General features: G+C 54.3%; 4 protein-coding genes across 4 annotated transcripts; 3 read left to right on the plus strand and 1 right to left on the minus strand.

Annotated features, from left to right (window-relative positions):
* Positions 1-1,151: 1,151 nt before the first annotated feature.
* CTHT_0029830 (uncharacterized protein) lies at positions 1,152-5,452 on the plus strand (the record flags this gene model as incomplete). The annotated part of the gene is made up of 5 exons (XM_006693375.1): positions 1,152-1,388; positions 1,479-2,618; positions 2,683-3,188; positions 3,261-3,574; positions 3,627-5,452. 5 exons carry the CDS (start codon positions 1,152-1,154, stop codon positions 5,450-5,452), a joined length of 4,023 nt encoding a protein of 1,340 aa, XP_006693438.1.
* Positions 5,453-7,136: 1,684 nt separating this feature from the next.
* CTHT_0029840 (eukaryotic translation initiation factor 5B-like protein) lies at positions 7,137-10,680 on the plus strand (the record flags this gene model as incomplete). Its single annotated transcript, XM_006693376.1, has 5 exons — positions 7,137-7,622; positions 7,683-8,216; positions 8,278-8,982; positions 9,056-10,362; positions 10,434-10,680. 5 exons carry the CDS (start codon positions 7,137-7,139, stop codon positions 10,678-10,680), a joined length of 3,279 nt encoding a protein of 1,092 aa, XP_006693439.1.
* A 921-nt stretch (positions 10,681-11,601) lies between these two features.
* Positions 11,602-14,291, minus strand: CTHT_0029850 (nitrate reductase-like protein; the record flags this gene model as incomplete). Its single annotated transcript, XM_006693377.1, has 2 exons — positions 11,602-12,419; positions 12,494-14,291. 2 exons carry the CDS (start codon positions 14,289-14,291, stop codon positions 11,602-11,604), a joined length of 2,616 nt encoding a protein of 871 aa, XP_006693440.1.
* Positions 14,292-16,497: 2,206 nt separating this feature from the next.
* On the plus strand, positions 16,498-20,106 carry CTHT_0029860 (putative nonsense-mediated protein; the record flags this gene model as incomplete). The annotated part of the gene is made up of 2 exons (XM_006693378.1): positions 16,498-18,630; positions 18,763-20,106. 2 exons carry the CDS (start codon positions 16,498-16,500, stop codon positions 20,104-20,106), a joined length of 3,477 nt encoding a protein of 1,158 aa, XP_006693441.1.
* Between the last annotated feature and the right edge of the window lie 4,051 nt (positions 20,107-24,157).

A 24,157-nucleotide genomic window follows, 5' to 3' on the forward strand; every position in this document is an offset into this window, starting at 1 on the left:
TGTAACATAGCGAGCAGTGTAGCGTGGCTATAAGATACAGCTCGATCTCATTTCTCCCACAAAAAGTATAAAAAAATTGAGTTTGATGCTTCTGTTCAAGTCTTTGAAGTAACGATCGTGTTTTGTCTTGTATATCGTAAGTTACGAAACGCTGCAGGGTGCTTCATGGGGCAGTTCAAAGCTCGATGAGAGCTGCACGTCAGCCCCTCCTCTTCCATTGGAGCTTATACGCCGTGTAAACACAACTTTCTTCTCGAAGAGGTAACAGCCTTTATGCAGCCTCTGATCACACGGCAAGATCACAATGCTAATGTCTCCCTTTGACTACCAGGGCTGGAGTTGAAGCATGTACCTTTCCATGGAAATCGATTCTGTATCCGATTGTTAACAGAGCTCTCAGTCGCTTGGCTGCTGTTGGATTCGGTGAAGGCAAATCAACCATCTACCCGCAGCACTGAGAGATCACCACACTCTGACTGGGAGACAAATACTACCACAATACCACGTTACTCCGGGCCCTTGACTGCAGCTCGTCTCGAATTCCCAGAGAGTCTAGAGTCAGCGCCAGCAGGACCAGGCCGCGAGCTGCATGCGACTTGCACAGCACGCTTGATATCTAAGGTTGCCGGCATCTCTCCCATGCAGTCGGCTGCTTGGTTGAGGTGAGTTGTTGAGTCGAAGTGTGAGTGTGGTCAGCGAGGGTCACAAGTGCCAATCAAACCCCTCAGTGCTGTTGATGGCTTCATGCAGTGCGCGACCAGCCCTCTGTGATGCCACTGATGCGTGCTGCAGTGCTCCTGCCACTTCCAAGGTTGGAACCCATCCCTGAGGTGGTGCCTTGATCCTCAGGCAGTTCATCATACATGCTCTTGCCTTTTCGTCTCGTGTTTTTTCTTCTCTCCTCTCTTATCTGAACCGATAACCTTAAAACTTTCTACCTGGGCTATCTGCTTACTACTGAATTCTTACCAGACTGTCGGAAACCTCGCATAGTTATTGAGAGCTTTGCCTTTCTCGATGTGACTTTTTGGCCTTTTTTTTTCTCGATTGTGGGCATCAGAGAGGTCATTCTGCGCGCTAGGTCATACAACTTCTTAAATTTTCTCCAATTGACTCGATTACCGACTTGCCACCAATGGTCTCTCACCACCATGGCGTTGCACACTAACGTCCTCCACAATGGAGAGTGGGTGACGCAGACCATCGACGTGTACAGCATTCTCAGCAAGCAGACCCCGTCATCATCGAAGAAGCAGACGACTAGAGAGCAGCTGCCTCCTCCGACTTGCGGGCTCCTGACTACCACCATCTCCGAGAGTCCTCATATCAAGCATATCTTGCCTGTCCGACTTCGGTCACTCAGACACAATGATGTGGCCATCATCGGGGTAAGCCTTCCTCCTCGTGAAGGCCTAACCCCTAGGTTGAAGAGAGAAATATCTGACAGTCAGTAGGAATACTACATACAAATTTGCGAGCTAGGTCCAGATGGCCGTCTCAAGGAGGTCATCAGGAGAAACGACTTTGATTGTCAGATCCGGAACGCTTGCGTGATCGGCACATTCAGCTTGGACGATCTCAGGGAGGCATCTTTTGAGACCCGCATCAAGACCGAAGAGGACGAATTCTGCTTCTCAGCAGGACCCGCAGGCCACCACCATCCTTTACCCCCTCAGCTCCTTGCGGTTTTTCTGGAGAATGGAGAGATCATCTTCATGTTCGTCCGTGAAAATGCCGAGAGGAAGCTTGAGTTCGTGACGGGAAAATATGAAGACAACATACATCATGCCCTCTCTAACGACTATTCTGGATTTTATGTGGCCGTTGACCCGAGCTCACGCTACATGGCCATGGCGTCCGTGGATTATATTGTTATCTACGAGCTGGAGGAGCGCGAAGTGCTCGCAGAACGATATTCGCGTGGCCAACCTTTGAAGCCGGTGAAGACACATCGTCTGCGCCACACTCCAGGATCGGTGGTCAATATGACCTTTCTCTATCCACAACTGGGACACCCAGGGCATATCATTCTCTTGATGATCATCGCCAATAATGGCCGACCCAAGGGTTATGTGCTGGACTGGATCTTGGGAGAGAAACTTCCAAACGTTGTCTCCAGGATTGGGCTTAATAAGTTCGGCATCCCCCCGGAGCATTGTTGCCCTACGTTACTGATTCCACTAAGGGTGGAGTCAGCATATATCAGCGTATCAGGCAAGCATCTTGCCTTAGTCACTGGTGCTGTGCATGGGGCACCCATACACGAACGTCTGTCTTCTTTGCAGAATGAGCCTCCTGCATTTCCTTACCACAACCGAACAACAAGAGAGCCTTTGTGGGTGGCTTGGGCAAGGCCGTTGCGCTACTCGTCTTTTTACTCTGGAAAGGACTCAAGAGGAAACCCGCCGAAGGATTTCTTTTACCTTGCCAGGCATGATGGGCTAGTCATTCATATCGAGGCCAAACGGGAAGATCAGGACTCAGTCAGTCTAAGTCTAAACATTCTAGAGTCGTTCCCATGTAGCATGGATGTCGGGTTGTTTGCCTGCTTGTGCGAGGATCAAGCCTTTGATATTCTCGTCTTGGGCAGCACCAACGGCCCTGGAGGCTACTGGAAGGTAAGAAGCCTTCCACTCTTTCGTAGTATTACTTGGGCCTCTGGCTAACCTCCTTCTTTGGCAGACACTTCCCTTGGGCCCAGTTGTCTTTCTTGGAGAACTTCCATATTGGGGCCCGGTTTACGATTTCACGACAACAGACGAGTTCATTGACTGTGAGGGGGGTTCCCAACATAAGGCAATGGTGCCGTGGCAGGAGGGTACGGTACGAAGGCCAGATCGCGTCTTTGCGGCCGTTGACATGGGCAAGAAGGGCGCTATCGTCGAGTACAGATACGGCCTAAAAGCAGACATCGGTCTTGACATAGACTGGCCCGGTGCCGTGAAGCGCGTTTGGCTGGTCTCAGGTCATCATCCATTTTCACACCAAGGGTACCTCCTGCTGCTTTCGGGGGTTGATCGCTCGGCGGCTGTCTACATGTCGTACGATTTCGGCGATGCTGAGGAAAAGACTGTGGACGATGGTGTTCCGTTTGACTTGTCGTCACCCACCTTCGCCATGGCTTGTTCTGCCCCCATGGTAGTTCAGGTCACTAGGCAGAGTATTGTGTTGGCGGCGTATGGTCGGAGGTATGCCTTACTACTCGAAGAAAGTGGTTCACTGGGAAATCGGGGAGGTTGACGATGCTAACTTTATGCCAGCATCCGGGTTCCAGTTCAGGAAATTAGCGGTTTAGTTGATGCCGAGGTGTCAGACGCCTGCATCCGTGATGACTGTATCGCCCTCTCCGTGCTGAGACAAGCCCGCTACGTCATTCAGATATTGAAGATCGACACGTCCACCCTCCGTGTGGCCCCCGTCCACGAACTCGAGGTGGACGGAGAAGTCACTGCCCTTGGTCTTGATGCTGACTACACTCTTTTGGTTGGCGTTCGGAGAAATCTTCAGACATCGCTGGACTATTGTTCTTTGACAAATCCTTTGGGAGGATTTGAAACGGTGAACTTGACAGAGTGTAAGTGTCTGGGACCTTTGACTATAGTACTTCTTTACTGACAAAACGTAAGACCTTGTGGAACAAATAGGACCCCTTTTACCCGAAGGCCCTCCCGTCGCGGAAGGTATCGCGGATATTCTCCCCCTGAAGGGCATGGTCCTTCTTGGCACCAGGAGCGGAGAGGTGATCATCTTGAGGAATGTCGACGGTTCTGTGCTCATTGAGAGCGAGAAATTTGGCTCCGCAGTGGCACACCTGACTTATAGTTCTCGGTCCGGAGAGAACGGCTCCTCCGTGCTTATTACTTGTGACAATGCTCTTGTCTCCATGAGCCTTGATGTCGCCTACACTGGCACTCAGGCAATCCTCAAGTCCAAGAAGCATCGCGTCTGGCCTGTGGATTCTCAGGCACTTCACGAGCTGGCACCACCCGTCCAGTTTGCTATGGCATTAGATGTGCCAGCAGATGACAGCGTCACGCCTCTTCTCATGGTGTCTAGCTCGAGGTTGCTGCTTGCCGAGTTACATCACACTCCTGGACTGGTCAACCGCGTCCTCACCGTCAACGGCACACCGACCAGGGTCATGTACTCGCACGCCATGCAGTCTCTTATTGTTGGGATGGTCCGTGAAGGCAGACCCGACCTTGTCTTCCTTCACCCTGACACTGGCGAGCATATAGGACGTCCTCAAAACAAACAGGGTGCACCTATTGACTCCCTTCAGGCCTTTGACAAGTTTGGAGATCGGATTTTTACGCTCACAGAATGGACATACAAAAAGGACCACGGCGTCTGGAACCTGCTCCTCATCGGCTTGAAGATGGGCCTCCTCCTCGTCGTCCGCATGGACAAGGACACCCATGGCGGCCATCTCACCATCCGTTACCGCCTGCTGTACAAGCGGGACTATGGCGAGCCAGTCTACTCTGCCATTGGATATGACGCGGGCATTGTTTGCTGCGCGGGCGACCTCATCCGATGGGAGGTTCTTGACCCGGAGGACAAGAAACTCAGGCCGCTGCGCGAGTTTCCCATCAACTCACCTGGAATTGCTTTAAGGATTGCAAACGGCAAGCTGTTCTGCCTCACGAAGAGTGATTCCCTCGCCGTTCTGGAGCACGGCAACGGGACGGAGCCGACCACCAAGCTGTGTCATGTCGACCCGTATAGGACCGAGAGCTGGCACATGATCATGGTGGAGAGTCCCGAGCCTGAGCAACAGCAACAGCAACACTCGGCAATTGAGGGTGAGGGTAGTGAGGAGAACCAGCAGCACCAAGGGAAGAGAGGCGCCATGGTCCTCACAGCAGACCGATTTAACGGCATCGGAGCGACTTGGGTGCCGTGGTTGACCAAGGAGCAGGAAACCCACCTCGTCGTGAACTCCGAGCTACGCGTTGGCTCGATCCGTCGCTTCCGCCGGGGCCGGACGCGCCCCGTCTGGCAGCAGTATCAGGGCCGCTGTCGCCCACGCTATGGCCGTCTGGCAGCGACCATCGACGACGCGGACATCCTCGCTGTGACCTTCCTTGGCTCAGTGATCCAGATGAGCTTGCTCAATCCCGACGCGTGGCGCCTGCTGAAGTATATTGCGAACCTGGCGTTTGCGGACGAGGAGATATGTCCGTATTTGTGCTTTGGGGAGGACAAGGAGGAGCAGGCGAGGGTGAGAAAGGATCCGGAGCCGAGGGAGGAAGCGGAGGAGAGGTGGGTGGATGGGGATTTGTTGAGGAGGGTTGTTGAACGGGGGATTTTGGGTAGGTTGGTGAGGGGGAGGGAGGAGAGGGTTAAGGAGTTGCTTGGTAAGGTTGAGGGGAGGGAGAGGGAAAACGTTGAGGCGGTTGTTCGGGGGGTGGAGGAGGTCCTGGGATATTATTTGGAAGTTGCTTTGTAGAAAGTTGACGGGGATGAATGGGATTTTGTTAGGAGGGGCATGACCTGACAGCTTGGAAGACTGGCTGTTTCCTTTTGGCCTTTTTTGCATCGCTGGCAGCCTAGCAAGCTTCCTCTTACCTCGAGACATAGAGCTCAAAGCTCGTGTCCGGAGGGATGGGGTAGCCTGGATGCTCTCCTTTTCCTCATGTGAGAGCCGAGCATCGGGCCGATCACCTGTTGAATATTGGAGTAACTGATGGATGGCTAGGTGTAGGGTAAAATGTGTGGATATTCAGTGTTTTGGTAATCTGATCTTCCTGTTTGGCTTTGTGTTGGTGTGGAAGTTCTCAAGGGGATGTAAGGCATCATGATGATGGTCTTGAGGACGGGCTTGATGTTACTGTAACACAGGTCAAGGTGTAATGCTCGGCATGCAATATTCATGTGTTACACCGGTTGGGCTTTGAGTGAGGACATGATGATACTGACTAAGATTGAGAAGGGCTGCCTGTTTCGCATGATTCATGATGCCTTATGGATTTAGAAACCATCAAGTAGAAGCAGTTTTCTAGTTTGTCTAACATGGCATAGTCTTTCTCAGTGTTGTGAGGCCCTTTTGTCGAGACACAGGGATTATAGAAAAACTAGAGTGAAAATTTCTGTGGTTTCTTGTACAGATGTAAAATCCATACCGTGGTACAAGTTCGTACATGGCGCTTATCGCAATCCTGGCAGGGTAGAGCGGGTAGAGCGGATGTCTAGACTTGTGAAGAGAAGACACAATGAGAGTATGGGCTTTCAATTGTTCTATGGAGTTCAACATCACTATAGTTCTCATGGGACATTACATCACTATATCTTTGTTGGGGTCTTCTCTGAGGTTCAAGAGTCGAAGTTTGGTGCCGGTACCCAGGGCACACACACATCCCACGTCTCTGCTGCAATACGATATGATACAAAATACTTTACCGGACCCACCAATCAAACCCCACAAGCCCTACAGCGCACCACTCACAAGGGCGGACGGCTAGGGCGGGCGGCGCCGCTGGCTTGGGTAAGCAACGTTCTGGTTGTGTGTGTCCTCACAATCCGCGCAGCCTGACGAACAGTTCAACCTCAGGAACGACAAGGCGTAAGTCAAGCCCCTTTTTAAACGGTTGGGCTTTACGTACTGTTTCCTTTTCTGCAGGACGAGTCCCAGCCTGTGCGTCACCTTCAAGTCAAGGAAGGCCGTTCCCTCAAGGTCAGGTACCTGACAGTATTACGATCAGGCGTACCGATAAAAGAGGAAGATCTTTGCCACGGACCACCACTGTGGACAGGCGAGCCTCCATCGAACCTAGCTTGTCTTTACCTTACCTACTACCCCGACGGATCTACTTCTTTCCGTTACCTCTAACAACACCTCAACCTAAGAGCCTGCCAGGTCGTTAATTCGTTTCCTGTTCGAGGATTAGGAATAGGTTAAAGGGATATATCTTCCTTTAACCAATTTTTAATCGACCGACCGACCGAGCAAAGGGCAGATTGAGATCAGTCGTCCTCCCATCGCATTAGCAAAGAAAAGCCCCGCGTTAGCGCGATCTTTTCTTTCTGTGAGAGGAACGGCAAAGTTCACATTCACGGATCCCGTGCAGAACGAGCACGCTCGCCGTCCAACTGACTGACCTTCTCGAGTCAAATAACACCAGCCAGCCGTCACGATGCCACCTAAGGGAAAGAAGAATAGAAAGAACGACGACTGGGACGCCGACCTCGGCGAGTCCATCGCCCCGGTTAACCCCGCCGCTGCAGCCCCTGCTGCGGCCGAGGCTCCAGCTGCTGCCGAGAAGGAGGAGGAGGCCCCCGTCGGCGGCCTGATGGCCTTGATGCGCAAGAACAAGGAGAAGCGCAAGAAGAAGGGACTCAGCGAGGACTGGCTTGACGGGGAGACCCCAGAGGGTCAGGCCCCTGCTGCTGCTCCTGAGCCCGACCTTTCGGCTAAGCAGGCCGAGGAGGCTAATCTCGAGGACGAGTGGGCGCTGCCGGATAAGAAGGGGAAGAAGGGTGGCAAGCAGCAGCAGAACAAGAAGCAACAACAAGAGGAGAAGAAAAAGGATGATGAGGAGGTTCCGGAGATTAGGGTGTTGACGAAGGCGGAGAAGGAAAGGTTGAAGAAGGAGAGAGAGAAGCAGCGCAAGAAGGAGCAGGTGTGTTTCATGGGGATAAATCTTCAGAAATGGCTTAGTACTGACGTCTACTACCTATAGGCTGCCAAGAAGAAGGCCGCTGGCCCTGCTCAGCCGCAGAAGGCCGAGCCAGCCAAGCCGGCTGAGGAGGAGAAGAAGCCTGAGGAGCCTGCCCCGGCCCCGGCCCCGGCCCCGGAGCCCGCTGCCGGCGGCTCCAAGAAGAAGATACCGGCGCACCTGCGTCTGATCCAGAAGCAGCAGGAGGAGCTGCGTCGTCGTCAGGAGGAGGAACAGCGTAGGCTAGAGGAGGAGCGCCGCAGGATAGAAGAGGAGGAGCGCCGAGCGGAAGAAGAGCGCAAGCGCAAGGAGGAGGAGAAGGCACGCAAGAAGCAGAAGGAGAAGGAGAAGATCGAACAGCTCAAGCGCGAGGGCAAGTACCTGACAAAGGCGCAGCGCGAGGAGAAAGCGCGCAACCAGCGCATGCTGGAGCAGATGCGCGCCGCGGGTATTAAGATTGCGGCGCTGGAGGAGAAGAATAAGGAGGAGGGTGCTGCTGAGGGGGAGAAGGAAAAGAAGGAGAAGAAGAAGCCGGAGAAGAAGCGCCGCCCGAACAAGGTATGCTTATGCTTGCTTAGATGATGGAGTTTATTGATACCCATGTGCTAACTGTGGTTAGGTTGATGAACAGAAGGCTTTGGAGGAGGCCGCTGAGCGTGCCAGGCAGCAGGCCGAGGCTGCCGCTCGCGAGGCTGAGGAGAAGGCTCGTCTTGAACGCGAGAAGGCCGAGGCCGAGGAGAAGGCCAAGCAGGCCGCAGCCGAGGAGAGCGTTGACGAGGACTGGGAGGCTGCCGCTGAATCGGATAAGGAGGATGTTCCAGATAGCTGGGATGCCGCCGCCTCCGACGAGGAGAAGGAGGAAGAAGAAGAAGAAGAAGAAGAAGAAGAGAAGCCTGCTCCTAAGAAGACTGAGAAGAAGCCTGAACCTAAGACGGAGGAGAAGAAGAAGGCTGAGCCCAAGAAGCCTGAAGCTAAGAAGGAGGAGGTTAAAAAGCCTGAGCCTAAGAAGGAGGAGCCCAAGAAGGCCGAGGCCAACGGCAAGCCGGCCACCACCACGCTGCCCACTCGTTCCAAGGAGGAAGAGAAGCCCAAGGCCGCTGAGGCCGAGAAGAAGGAGGTTGCTGCGCGTCCCAAGAAGCCGGTCGTCAACAAAGACAACTTACGCTCGCCCATCTGCTGTATCCTGGGTCACGTCGATACCGGCAAGACCAAGCTACTCGACAAGATTCGTCAGACCAACGTTCAGGAGGGCGAAGCCGGCGGTATCACCCAGCAGATCGGTGCTACCTACTTCCCAGTCGAGGCCATCAAGCAGAAGACGGCTGTCGTCAACAAGGACGGCAAGTTCGAATTCAAGGTTCCCCGGTCTGCTCATCATCGATACTCCTGGTCACGAGTCCTTCTCCAACCTGCGCTCTCGCGGTTCGTCGCTGTGCAACATCGCCATCCTGGTCGTCGATATCATGCACGGACTGGAGCCTCAGACCATCGAGTCCCTGCGCTTGCTGCGCGAGCGCAAGACGCCCTTCGTCGTCGCCCTCAACAAGATCGACCGTCTGTACGGCTGGAAAAAGATCGAGAACAACGGCTTCCGCGAGAGTTTTGCTCTGCAGAACAAGGCCGTCCAGAACGAGTTCCGCAACCGTCTCGACCAGGTCAAGCTCCAGTTCGCCGAGCAGGGCTTCAACTCGGAGCTTTTCTACGAGAACAAAAACTTTGCTCGCTACGTCTCACTCGTGCCCACGTCTGCCCACACCGGCGAGGGCATTCCCGACATGCTCAAGCTGATCGTCCAGCTGTGCCAGGAACGTATGGCTAGCTCCCTCATGTACCTCTCGGAGCTGCAGGCCACCGTGCTCGAAGTCAAGGCCATCGAGGGCTTCGGTGTCACCATCGATGTTATCTTGTCGAACGGTATCCTCCGCGAGGGCGACCGCATCGTGCTGTGCGGTCTCGAAGGCCCTATTAAGACCAACATCCGCGCCCTGCTCACCCCGGCTCCCATGCGCGAGCTGCGTATTAAGGGCCAGTACATCCACCACAAGGAGGTCAAAGCCGCGCAAGGTGTCAAGATCAGCGCCCCCGGTCTGGAAGGCGCCATTGCCGGTTCCCGTCTGCTGGTCGTTGGCCCCGACGACGACGAAGAGGAGCTCGAGGAGGAGGTCGAGTCCGATCTGCAGAGCCTGTTCTCGCGTGTCGAAAAGACAGGCAAGGGCGTCAGCGTGCAAGCTTCCACGCTGGGTTCGCTCGAGGCCCTGCTCGACTTCCTCAAAGATTGCAAGATCCCTGTTGCGAACGTTGGTATTGGCCCCGTCTACAAGCGCGACGTCATGCAGTGCGGTATCATGTTGGAGAAGGCGCCCGACTATGCCGTGATGCTGTGCTTCGATGTCAAGGTGGATAAGGAGGCGCAGCAGTATGCGGATGAGAACGGGATCAAAATCTTCACGGCCGATATTATCTATCACTTGTTTGACCAGTTCACGAAGCACATGCAGGAACAGCTGGAGAAGAAGAAGGAGGAGAGCAAGATGCTCGCTGTCTTCCCCTGCGTGCTGAACCCCGTAGCTGTGTTCAACAAGACGAACCCCATTGTTGTGGGTGTAGACGTTGTTGACGGCCAGCTGAAGTTGAATACCCCCATCGCAGCCGTCAAGATGAACCCGACGACTGGCCAGAAGGAGATTATTTCCCTCGGCAGAGTGTAAGTACCTACTGCTACAGACAAAACATCCTCTCTAAACCTCCCGCGGATTACTAACATTTTGTGTGTAGCACCGGCATCGAGCGCGACCACAAGCCCCTCCAAGTGTGCAAGAAGGGCCAGCCGGCTGTGGCCATCAAGATCGAGATGGGCGGGCACCAGCCGGCATATGGGCGGCATCTCGACGAAAAGGATGTGCTCTACTCACACATCTCGCGCGCCAGTATCGACGTGCTCAAGCAGTTCTACCGCGATGTGGTTACCACCGACGAGTGGCAGCTTATCATTAAGCTCAAATCCGTTTTCGATGTTCAGTGAAGAGCTCGCGGCTCTTGAATCTTTCCTTCATTCAGGAGGGTTTTACCTGCTTGGTTGATTGGTCGGTTGGCTGGTTGGGTTCACGAACAAGGTATGAAAATTGGGGATGAAGGGGCTAAAAAAAAAAAACAAAACCAAAATGAGGGAAGGTAGGCAGGAAAGGAGATTGGTTGATGGGAGAAGTGAGGGAAAAAGAAATATAAACCTGAGTTAGGAGGATAGGTTAGGTTGGTTGAGGGTGGGGTGGTGGGAGATAAGGGATGGCTTGTTTTTATCACGAGGCATCATGATCCCATCTTAGACTACCTTGGTACCTACTTATGTAGGTCATTGTATGAAGTAGGTTTCAGGCTTATATTTGACAATTGCGCTTAGTTACCTACCTATAGACTGCTCTTCTTATTCACGGATGATGATATTCGCACTGTCTCATTCTAAGGGACGGGAGGTATGAATAAATAGGATGGCGGGTCGGGAACAATTTTTTAGGATCAAAATGTCCAACCGCCATCCTTTCCACTGCGGAAGCTAGGTAGACGCTTCTACTCGCCAAAGTCGGGAGTCTATTATTATTGATATTGGGCCCTTGATTTAGGCCTCATACAAAGCATCTTGCCCGCGAGACTAATGTATAGAGGATGTATGGAATGGATGAACATTGCACCTCCTCCCCCGCTTCCCTACAAACTTTGGTAACCACACACCTAGGTATGATGTATCCAAGACAAAGAAAAGGAAAAAAAAAAAAAACGCGGTGGCGTGACTATTTAAAAGAAATGTACATCCTGCTCCTTCCATCCCAATCCGCCCTCCCCAAGCAATACCTCTCTCACCATCTCCTCCATCCCCTTCGGCCCGCAAACCAACACCATCGCATCCCCCTGTCCTTCGGGAGCCAGTCCAACCTCCCTCTCAAGGAGCTCACGGTTTATCCTCGCCCTTCAACCCGCGCCATGTCTCGCCGGGCTGAGTTAGGATATGCACGACCCTACACCGCCCCCGACTCTGCTCTTCAAGTTGTGTGAGAGCCTGCCGCAGCAGGATATCGCCTTCAGTGCGATTCGCATACACCAATACACACTCAGGCTCCGGCTCCGGCTCCGACTCCGGCTCCGACTCACGTTTCCCTCCCTCCCCCCGCCGCATCCCCTCAACGACGAAGCGGAGGACAGCCCACATGGGCGTGATGCCACTCCCACCGGCAAGCATGACAAGCCTCTTCACTCTCCTCTCGGCCTCGTGAACGACACACCGTCCCCGACCGCGATACTCGAACCCCCCAACTGGACCCTTCGTCTCAACGGGATGCCCTAGGGGTAAGCTCTCTAATGCTGTTGTCATCCTCCCCCCCGTGGGGTACCCCTTCTTCGCGTCGGGGCGGTAGATTTTGATCAGGATTTGTACCTCGCCGATGTTGTGGGAGGGAGAGAGGGGGGTGTAAGCGCGGATGATGGGCTCTCGTGTAGCTGGGTCGCGGAGGCGCAAGAGGAGGTGTTTACCCGCGGGTAGGCCCAAAGGCAAATGGGAGTGGGATGGGGGAAAGTGGAAGGTGAAGATTGTGGAGTCAGGGGAGATGGGGGTTTTGGAGTGAAGGATCAGATGGGACCAAAAGGTGGGGGAGAGGAAGGTCGTTTGGGGGGTTGAGGGGGACATTGAAGGGGGGAGGGAGAGGGCTGAGAGGGAAGGAGAGAGATAGCCGATGTGGTATTGTGGGAGCATTGCTTTGGCGTTTTCGGAGTCTGAATTGATATTAGAGCTATGCTCGGCTGTCTTATCATGGGGAGAGGAGGAGGGGTGAGAGGGAAAGACCTACGAATAGCCAAAAACTCCTCGCTCACGTCCTGCCCAGCGGCATGGATAATCGACGCGGCGCCGCCCGGATGGCCTCTCAGAAACGGCGTGCCATCATAAACCTGGCCCTTCACCACAAACCAAGGCTCTTCTTCCCCCGAGTGCTGATGGAGCTCCTCCAGCGTAATCTCCCTCTTCACGTCGGGGTTGACCATGCTGATCTCCTTCACGAGCTTCTCCTCCTCGATCTTCCCATTGCCCCCACTCCCCGGCACTTTCTCCCCCCAGAAGCCATTCGCCAAATCCCCTCCCTCCCTCTTGACCCTCTCCATCCAGCCCCCCGGCATCAGCGCTGGTTGCACGGGGTGCTCAAACCACAGCGAATCCCCCTCCCGATGAATAACGACACGATACCAAGGGTTATTCATCATACCCAACACGCTCCAGTACATGTCCCTGGGCTGGACGTGCAGGGCCTCGTCCATGGCGCGCACCATCACATCCCCTGCCGCAGCCAGCTCGCTCAGGGGGAGGGCCAGCCTCCAAAAGCACCAGCAGAAGGACGTGTCCCTGGCCGCGACGTCGATGCGGCCGCCGAACAGGGTCTCGCCGTCGGGAACAGCGCGGTATGCATCCTCGGGGTAGTCGATCTCGGCCAGCTTCCACGACCGGCCCTGGTCGAGCGTCACTTCGAGACGGGTGACGCGACGTCCGCCGCCCGCGTAGGCGTACCCCCTCAGCGTGAACGCGCCATCCTGCTGGGCAAGCGTTACGCGCTGCTCGTGCGCGGGAACACACACCGCGCTGTTCGTGTTCAGGTCGTAGATCGCGTACCTCTCGTCCCGCCACACGTCGGGCACATTCGCGCTCTGCTCCGGGTCAATCGTCGTCGGCAGCACCCGATTATCGTAGATATGATACCAATTGTCTGACGGCTGGGCGGTCACAATGATGCGTTTGAGCCACTTGACGCTGCGTCCGCCGATCTGGCCGGGGATGACAACTCGCAAGGGTTTCCCATGATCCGGATGCAGCACCTCCCCGTTCATCCCGTGCGCAAGCAACATCCCCCGCTGACGATCCATCGCCCAACTCAAGCGCACCGACGTGCCGTAGTGCCCATTCGGCAGGGCGTCGGCCCCCTCAAAACAGACGTACCTCGCTCCGCGTAACGGCTTCGCCCGCGCCAGCACCTCCACCAACGGAACACCCGTCCACAGCGCTGTCGACACCCCCGCCGCGCCCCACGAAAACCCCTTCGTCTTCCTGACTACATTCTGCTCCTTCCGCCTGTTCCCTGCGCAGACCAGCGTCACGGGGTACGTCACCTGCTCGAACTCATCCAACAACTCCCTTAGTGTAAGCTTCATTGGGTGCTGGACCATCCCCTCGACGGTGACCTCCCAGTCGAGGATGGACGAGTCGGGGACGAAGGGCACGGCGCCATGGTTGCGCACGTAGTGCAGGGAGGTAGGGGTGAGGAAGCCTGCGTTGAAGAGGTCGGTTAAGGGGGCCTCGACGTTGAAGGGGTGGATGCCGGTTAGGCGGATGAGGCGCGGGTCGCGGGGAACGTGGGAGTCGGGGGTCTTGAGGTCTTCCGGGAGGACTTGGAGGGGTCGGGATTGTGGGGGGAGAGGGTAGAGGACTTTGCGTGGCTCGGGCGGTTCAAAGGGGGTTGACGTGCCTGAAGTTGCTGGCGTCGAGGATGGGGAGGGGTCGGAGTCGAGGGAGTTTGATGTGGCTAGGCTGGAGAGACTAAGGCTGCTGAGGCTTTGGGCGACGGCTTCGCTTAGGGGTTGAAGGTCGAGAGAGGAGTCCATGGTTTGAGCTGAGGGTAGAGCCACATGCATGGTGCTCAGGTCTTAGTAGGTAGGTATGTGGTGAGTGCTGGAGTCCTTAGGGGACTAGACCCTGGGCTGCCTAGGTGTATAAGATCTAGCTAGATCTAGCAGAAAACTCAAGTCAGGTCAGCCGGGACCTAGGTCCACAAATATCACAGCAGCACATGTCTTCAAGGTTCCCTGTCCATAGACAGTTCATCCTTGGCCGATTCCTGCTTCTCCGATTCCTGCACGATAACCGCGGTCGGCCATATTGATCAATGGGAGCCGATGGTGTATGGTGCAGGCGGGCGATATCGACGGAAACGGTTCCGCGGGAGCGGTAACTTGGGGAGCCGTCGAGCCTTACAAAGAATTACTTAGGCTGTGTAGAGATGAGCAAGCATGCAGTCACAGCCCCCATATCTCCACGTCGATGATAGCACTGTCAACGCTCAAACTCTCAGTGGCCGTCCGAGGAGCCCGGAGAAGGGAGCATCCCGCTCCCGCAGGCCGCAGCGAGGTCTTTGAAGTCTTCTTCCGCGGACATCCATCGATCGGAGACAGGGTAGGCATTAGCGGATCGCGACATCGAGCCTATCAGAGCCCTGTGGGCGCGCAAGGAACAAATCAGATGGCGTGATAAGGGGTCCACAGGGCTCTTAAATGGGACCTGGGATGGCGCTTGGAGATGGGAGTCGCGGAGATGTTTGTGTCGAGGTCGCAGACGAGAGCTGGAGTGCAGCCGTTGTGTTGAAGCGCTCGGATGCAGATGCACAACACAGTTGTACACGCAGCTGGCAAGTTGTCGTAGATAAGAAGCTTTTCTTCTCTCCGTTATGTAAACCAAAGGGCCAGGATTGACTAAAAGTGCTCATTCCAGACCCCCACGCTGCTGTCGTTCTGGTCGCCGACCGCCTTACTAACATCGAGACACCATCTCCCTCGGAGATTTCTCCGAGCCAAGCCAAGCCGGAGGTGACACGAGCTGCCTTACTTTAGCGCTCGACTTGCTGACCTGGTCGAGTGTGTTTGCTTTTGCTTTTACTATGAGATGCCTCGAGTCTTTGCCGTTGTCAAGCAGATGATGGGTCCATCGTTGTCCAATCTTTTGGTCGTCAACATGCACCTAAGCTTCCATCAATACCTGGGTAGGCACTAGGTACTCTCGAGGGCGGTTTGCTGGATGCACGTTTGGACTCTCTGATGTCGGCATCATGGCGATAGATTGAAAAATTGGCTGCGTAACGGGATGCTGTTGTGTTCTCGAGTCTCGTATCCTGTAGGTTTCATCATTTGCGATGGCAATGATCCATTGGTATGCAGGATGCCCGTTATACTGTTAGTTGATTGAGCCATGTGGATGCTCGATGTTGAGAGGAAATCAAGGCATCGCAAAATACTCGAGGACCTAAAAGCTCACCAGAGAACCACTACCCCAAAGGCCAAGGGCGACATCATCAGTCATCGATCACCGGATCATGTATGTTTCGGTGGGGTAGTGTGCCGAACTTGTCACATCTGGAATTGACGTGGGCTCTGAAAAAAAAATTGACTCTTTGATCTAAACAAGTTGAATTTAGGCAGGCAGGCCATCTTTAAAAGAAAAATCGAGTTGGGAATAGGATGACGATAAAGAATTGGTCGAGATGAGAAAATGTCGAGGCCATTGCAGGTGAACCAGCTGCGGTGGGGCTCTGGGGCCGGCTACTCAGTGGCGGTAGCTCTGAGGTGGGGCAGCCAGCCCAGAATCTGGGCTTAAGCTAGGCGCTGAGAGCCAGTGAGAAAAAGCCCGCCGGCGGGGCACCACAGCGCACCACAGCGCTGAGGCCAGGCCAAATCCACCAAAAACTTGACGTCCAAGTAGAGAGAGATCCATCCCGGTTCGTGCATCATCACATCGCTCGTCGCCGACCCCGCGGTCACGGCTCAGGCTACCTATTCGTCTTTCACGATCAAACCCGACCCTACTAACACCAATTTTCCTCGACAGCGTCCATCGCTGGCCCTGGCTGCCGCCCTGCACTCCCACGCCCGCAGAGACATCCGCCCCAGTGCCTCTCGAGGCTGTCGCCGACCACAACACCGATGCCTGCCATTGTGGATGGGGATTGCCGCTTCCGCTTCCTAAACCCTTAGCGCCTACGCCTATCGCATCGCATGACTGCGAGTACAATCTGACTGCTGTTTGAAGCAAGAACCAGCCATGGACCGCGCACGTCGCCATGAGCTGCGCGAGCTGAATGTGCGGGCGTGGAATGGCGAGACGGGCCTCTTCCCCGTGGCCGCGTCGCTCGACTCGACCATGAAGAAGAACACGGCCTTCATCAAGCGCCTGCGCACCGCCATCTCCCCCGCCACTCTCAACACGTTCCTGCAGGAAATCAAGACCGTCAGCCTGTCCAAGTACCTGTCCGAAATCATCTCGGCCTGCCACGAGGGCCTCTGTAAGCTCAAGTCGCCCGGCGAGATCGAGGCGGCTGTCGAGATCGTCAGCGCCCTGCACCAGCGCTTTGGTCCCCACGAATTCACATGCTACTTAGCCTGGCACCTGGGCAAGTCGCTGGCCACGCCGGACAAGAGCGTGCTCAAGACCCTGACTCCAGAGGCCCGTGAGAAGGAGGAGAAGGACCGCCTATCGCGCCAGCGCGTGCTGCTGCGTGTCGTCACCGAGCTCTGGCTCGTCGGCGTGCTGCGCACCCTCGACGACGCCAAGCGGCCCGACGACGTCATTGCCAACGGCGCCACTGGCAAGCAGGCCGAAGTCAAGTCCAAGGCCTCGGCCAAGGGCAACCCCGCCGAGCCCTTCCCGCTCGAAGTGCTCAAGGACCTGCTCGGCCACGATCGCGAGCACGTCAACCTGCCCCTGCTGGTTGTCTTTGTGAAGGCCTTCAGCTGGGATGTCCTGGGCGTGCGCGGCGCCGGCTCCGAGGGCCGCAAGACGGTCGAGGAAGACGGCGCGACCAAAGCTGCGGCTCCCCCGGCCGAGGGCAACAATGCCAGCTCCGCCGAGGACCAGCAAGAGGGCCAGCCAGCTCCGAGCTCCCAAGACCCGCCCCTGACGCCGCCAGAGCTCCAAGAGCGCTTCAAGAATGTGCTCCGCCGATACTTTGAGGATGTCAAGCAGCATCTCATCCGCGACCAGAAGGCCCTTGCCAGCCAGTCGCGCAAGAATGCCGAGGCCTACGTCAAGTCGGGCGAGGTGTTCGAGGACCGCCAGGCCAACTTTGAGAAGCAGGTCAAGGCCCAGGAGCGTCTAATCGCCAACGCCCAGGTCATTGCCGACGCCATCGGCGCCGAGATGCCGGACCTGAAGGAGCACGAGGATGTATCTGCCACCGCGAACGGCTCCATCGGCCTGGTTAAGACCGGCGAGTACCTGCGTGGTCAGGGCGACGGACCCGGGATCTGGGAGGACGAGGAGGAACGTCGCTTCTACGAAAACCTGGTCGATCTCCGCGGCAAGGTGCCCGGCATTCTGCTCGAGGAGGTCAAGAAGAAGAAGCAGGATTCTGACGAGCAGGTCGGCAAGAAGATCGACCTAGAGACCGCCGCTGAGGCCAAGCAGGTCGATGCTTCCGCCGAGGACCAGTCTGTGGCCATTGCCAACAAGACCATCGGCGCGCAGGTCGACGCTCTGCTCGCTCGCCTGCCCGACCTGACGACCAAGGACGCCGTCGACCAGATGGCCATCGATTTCTGCTACCTCAACTCCAAGGCTTCGCGCAACCGCCTGATCAAAGCCCTGACCGACGTGCCTAAGGGCCGCACCGATCTCCTCCCGTGTTGGGCCCGCCTGGCCGCCACCCTCGGCCAGTACATGTCCGACGTCCCCAAGGGGCTGGTCGAGTACCTGGATAACGAGTTTCGCAGCCTGCAGCGCCGCAAGGACAAGGAGTTCCTGGGCCAGGTGCGCCTCATCAACATCCGGTACCTGGCCGAGCTGACCAAGTTTGGCGTGGTCCCCGAGCACGTGGTGTTTCACTGTCTCAAGGTCAGCCTGGACGACTTTTCCAGGGTGAACATTGAGATTATTTGCACTATGCTCGAGAACTGTGGCCGGTACCTGCTGCGCAACCCTGAGACGTCGCCACGCATGGCGAGTTTCCTGGAGACGCTGCAGAGGAAGAAGTCCGTGCAGCATATCGGTCAGGCGGAGAAGATGCTTATTGAGAATGCCGTCTACTATGTTGATCCGCCGCAGCGCCCGGCCATTCAGCAGAAGGAGCGCACGCCAATGGAGTTGTTCATCAGGAAGCTAATCTATGCTGATCTGAATAAGCGCAGCTACGATAAGGTGCTGAGGCAGATTCGGAGGCTTCACTGGGAGGAGAAGGAGGTATGTTCTTTTTCTTTTTCTTTTTTCTTTTCTTTTCCTTTCTTTTTTTTCCGTCCTAAGTATCTGCTGAAGCTGTATCCATCCGTCTGTCTAACACCTTTCCCCCCTCCCCCTCGTTTCTCCCAACAACAGGTCGTCGCCGTCCTTCACAAGGTCTTTTCCAAGCCCAGCAAAGTCAAGTACAGCAACATCCACCTCCTGGCCATCCTCCTCAGCGCCCTCTACCGCTACCACCCGGCTTTCGTCATCGGTGTCGTCGACACCGTCATCGAATCCATCGCCCTCGGCCTCGAGCAGAACGACTTCCGCTACAACCAGCGCCGCGTCGCCGAAGTCAAGTACCTCGGCGAGCTCTATAACTACCGCATGCTGGAACACCCCGTCATCTTCGACACCATGTACAAGATCATGACCTTTGGCTACGGCGGCCCGCCCATCCCCGGTCAGATCAACCCGTTTGATCCGCCCGATGACTTTTTCAGGATCAGGCTGATCGCAACCCTGTTGGAGACGTGCGGCATGTATTTCAACAAGGGTACCGCGGGCAAGAAGCTAGATTATTTCCTTTCCTTCTTCCAGTATTATATCTACACCAAGAACCCTCTGCCGATGGATATCGAGTTCCTGGTGCAGGACATCTTTGCGCTGACCAGGCCCCAGTGGAAGTTGGCTTCTAACCTGGAGGAGGCGACCAAGGCGTTCCAGCTGGCCATCAAGTCATCTGGTCTGGACAAGGCCGTTGAGCAGGATGATCAGGGCAGTGGGGTCAGCAGTGATGATGATGCGAATGTGGAGGATGGGGAAAAGGAGGAACAGGATGGGGATGAGAATGACGGGGAGGATGAAGACGAGGGAGAGGATGACGAAAACGCCGAGGAAGAACCCTCCTATCGCAACGACAACGACTCCGACTCCGAGCGAGGCAACCATGACGACGATGAAGACGAAGAAGAAGAGGAAGAAGAAGCCATCGTGGTCACCCGCGAGGAGGAAGAAATTGACCCCGAATGGGAAGCCGAATTCGACCGGGAATATGCCAAGATCATGGCGGAAAGCTACGAGACGCGAAAGTTTGAGCGGAAACAATTCGATATCCCCTTGCCTGTGCGTCCCAAGAACCAGCAGCGCTCGGATGAATCGGGTGAAACAGGCAGCGGGGGGCAGACCACGACGCCGGGCAAGATGGCTTTTTCGCTGCTCACCAAGAAGGGCAATCGCCAGCAGACGAAGACGGTGGAGCTGCCGTCGGATTCGAGCTTCGCGGTTGCTATGATCAATCAGAGGCAGGCGGCCAAGGAGGAGCAGCAAAGGATTAAGAACTTGGTGTTGAATTATGATTTGAGGGAGGAAGAGGAGGATGACGACAACGACAAGCCTATCTCTCATCATCACCACTTCAACCGGTCGGAGAATCGCAACAGCAAGGACCGTGGGCAAAGGGTGAGGAAGTTACAGTTGAGTGATGTTGATTGGTAGTTTTGGGTGCACTGCGATGCCGGGCTCTCGTCTTCTGGCAGAGCTTGGTCATAGTTCTCTACGAAAAGATCTTCACACCATTCAACAAAGTCACTGCGCTGCACTGCTTATTGTTCATGTTCAGCAGGCAAGGCTGGAAACGAACCACTGCCAGTGTTGATTCTTTTTTTTTTTTTGTCCCGATTTTTGACGGACTGCTGGGCCTCTGTCATCGATGTTGGGGCAGGTCTGCTGTGTTGTCATTTGGGCCATTATCCATCACAACCGCATTTGTTATCCCCTTCTCTCCCCAAGGACACCAATCTGCTCAGCGGCAGCACCATCACTGTTAGGTATGCCCGCCTACCCACACACAGACAGACAGACGCCACGAGCACCTATGAAGGTCAATTGGGCAGAAGAAAGCACATTGCCTTGAGATGCACGAGTTCGATTGACTCGTTCTCTCTCTCTCTCTCTCTCTCTCTCTCTCTCTCTCTTTCTCTCTTCCAGAGGAAGGAAGGAGCAGCATAACCAAACAGATGGACAGGTCGAGAAGGCAACAAAAAGGTACCTGTCATTCTGAACGACCTCCTTCTGGATGATCTCTGCCTTACCTTAACTTCTCACCCGTCTCTCCTGCTGTTCAGCCCGACATAGCCAGCCCCTTTGGGGGCGCGAGAGGAAAGAATTTGAAATGATTGAGGAGACCGAAATTTTATGAAAGATGCTATTCGCTCACACCGAGCGAGCCCAAGAAAAAGAGTGCACAAGGCTAACCAGCTAGTCCTTGTCGTCCATGCTATCTCATTCCATTATTATGGTTATTATCAATCAAATTGCCACCTATATTTTCTGTTTCACTCCTTTACATTCCTCATAATATTGTCTTTGTTCTCCAATATCCTGACCATGCCTAAACATTAGCGGCCCTGTGGCTCAGTCATATCCATCCGGGTTGAGAGTGAGACCAGATAGGGAGGGGACCTTAGACACACAGGTTTTTCACTTCAGTTCAACCTATTATTAGATAGGTGCTTCGTTTTGGGGAAGTCTAGGGAGGTGAATTGATGCCTAACTCGTTGTTATGATTAACAGCATTGTGATCACCTGGGCGCATTTTATGGATGTGTTGCACAGATAGGAACTTTACGAAGAGCTGGATTTACTTGCTCTCAAGCAACACTTGCCAATGCCTTCAACACCAACTTTGATACCCATCCACCCGGGCTGATAAAAAAGATTACGACAGCTGCAATTTATCGAACTTACCCCGCCTAATAAATTCCCCGATGAACTAGGCTCTCACGTAAACCACCGTCGCATTGGTGCAACCCGCCTCTTTACGTCACTGTCGGTTTGGATAGCATCCCGCCATCCACCTGAAACCCGCTACTACAGTCTTCTAATCCAATGACACAAAACGTCACTTGTGAACGAATGTCCATTGAGTGTGAAGCATGAATGGTTCTCGATGTAACTGATCCTCTTGTTCCGCTCATCGACCCACCCTTCCCCGGTATCATGAGTACCCTGCGCTAGGGAAGCCAGGTTGTCTTTCCAGGCCATCGCTCACTAGCATTTAGACATTCACTCTCAGCTTGCATCAACCCACACTACCGGGAACTACTGGGAGATAGTTCCAGCCACTGCACACCGTGACAGAGCTGTTGTGTCTTGGACAGATGGAGGGAGGTATCGGAGTAGGCTGCCAGCCGAGTGTTCGTTCAGTTGTACTCGGCTGAATCCCATCAATCTCCCCGCCTTATCCAACTGCATCGAGGAAAACAATATGTATGGCCCGTTTGCCATTTGGCCAAAGAACAACCAAAGCTCGAGCCTACGTGTGATTCAACCAGCTCCATTCACTTCACAAGGCTAGGTACATAGGTGAAATGTCCATAAGGTAGATAGCACATTGTGGGTTTGATGTCAATTGAAGTTGGCGGGCGGGCTAAAAAAAAAAAAAAAAAAAAAAAAAAAGTTAGTTGTGGGTGGGGGTGTGGGAATGTGCCAAATGGATGCGATGGAGAAGCTGTGCAAGATTCTCGTAGGGGGAAAAAGGGGGGAGGGGGTGTTTAGCGACATGTCTAACTTGGAGCTTTGCAAAGCATTTGCAGGACAGCACAAAAAAATTGTAATTAAAAGTGAGCAAATCACAATTCTCCGACATTCCTGATGATTATCGCCCTTCTTGAACTATTACTGCAAGCTGGGTTGATGGGAATAGCCTTTCGTTTTCTTTTCTTTTTTATCTAAAGTTGAGCTTGAGCTGAACGACATGAATGATGATGAGAGCACAAGATTGACGTGTCACTGCTGTCAATGCGTCGAGAATCCTGTCGGGAGCTAGTGTTCTGAAGCTGTAGGGAGGACCTGTTGCGCTGGCCGACAGGATTCCCCGTCTGTCTTTTCAGGAGGAAGTTCAGACGACCAGCGGCGCGTTTCAGGTTGATGGCAACTCCGAGCGAGCTGCCGCCTTTTACACTAACAATATTATCCCATCCCAGCTCCAAATATCGATTCGTATCCAGATAGTGCAGGATCGGCCTACTTCTAGAAAACGCACTTTCTAGATAATTCTGCGCAGAGCCGATCACGATAGCGAGACAGGCCTTCTAGAAGCTGGGATAAACTCCATCTCGAGACGGCCAGTGCGATCTGAAACTGCACTAACAATTTTAGCGCCGGGAAGTTTGGGGAAGGATGCTGTCCTTGAGACCCTAAATTTATCCATCTCCACGCAGATCGATCGATCTCAATGGTCAACAAACAGCGCGGATAGATCTACACACGGAAACAGATGTGATCTGCAACAGCATGAGTTTGTCCAAGAAACACGTGCCACATTCTCGGGAACGTTCGACCACGGTTTCTTCTCCCATGGAAGTGGGTTTGTTTGCTCTCCGTTGACCGTGTAAGTGTCCGTCCCGAAACCGAAACTGCACGAAATACTACCCAGCGCCGGGAGTACGGGTGGCCGGGTAAAGAGAAGAAGGATTGTTTGCTTGCGACGGGAAAACAAAAAAGAAAAAAAGTGGAAGCATGAAGAAGCGGGTGTGTGTTTTCTGCCGTACCCGGTGGAAGGTTGATGTGGTTCGGGTTCATCCGTCCTGAATCAGTTCCAACTTTTTCCTCGCTCAATCGTTTAACCTCAAGTCATCAAACTTAACACTACACATCTCACGAATCCCTATCTCACTCACCGCATTTCTCCTCCTATGTGGTTGCCTATGCCAGATCACCAGCAAGCCATACAATCTTCAATGAAAACCTCCATTATCATCATCTCACCTATTAATCCCCTCGGACGACACGGCGTGACACCTCTGCGGTCGCTAGGCTGATCCGATCCATATGTGCCGATTTCTTCAGGCACAGGCACCTGATTTGCGGATGCGGGCCCGCAGCGCAGCGCACGTCGAGTGAAGGGGGAAGGAAAGGCTGGGAACCTGGAGACGGTGCTACTATTTCACCGGTTGATGTGGGTGTGGGCGGGTTGTTGGGTGTGGCACGGACCTTATCTGCGACTATTTTTTTTTTCGGATATCAGAACCCGCAGAACTGGGAGCGGGCTGGTCTACAAAGGGCTCACTGTGTTGCATTGAGGACATCGTTATGTACGGGACGAGAAAAAGGTCAAGGTGAGGAAGAGCAACATCAGAACACTGTAAATATGAGAGAGGCAAAAAAAAAAAAAAAAAAAACAATCTGAAACTTGCTTGTCGTGATATTGAAAGGAAGCTCAATGTTATGGACAAAGTAATAATATATTCCCATAAGTGAATATGGAGGTCTTGCTTGGATGGAGTTGGCACTAGTTGACGCTCCTGTGCTTGCATGGAACAACCCTAGCCCTAAACCCTTTGAGAAAGCCCATATGAAATGCTGTCTCGGGATCATCAGTCCTCGACATCGCCCTGCGCCGTTGCTGATAAACTTTGCGAGGATGGCATGGAAAGATGCAGAGAGTTCAAGACTCGTTGCATTCCTTTTCCTGTGCCTCCCAACTCTTTTTAAACAATTTCCATCCCATCTTCATTCCTAGAGCTTTTCATCCTTAAGTCTGCCT

This window comes from Thermochaetoides thermophila, assembly GCF_000221225.1.
Source record: "Thermochaetoides thermophila DSM 1495 unplaced genomic scaffold scf7180000011816, whole genome shotgun sequence".
In the NCBI taxonomy this organism is placed as follows: domain Eukaryota; kingdom Fungi; phylum Ascomycota; class Sordariomycetes; order Sordariales; family Chaetomiaceae; genus Thermochaetoides; species Thermochaetoides thermophila.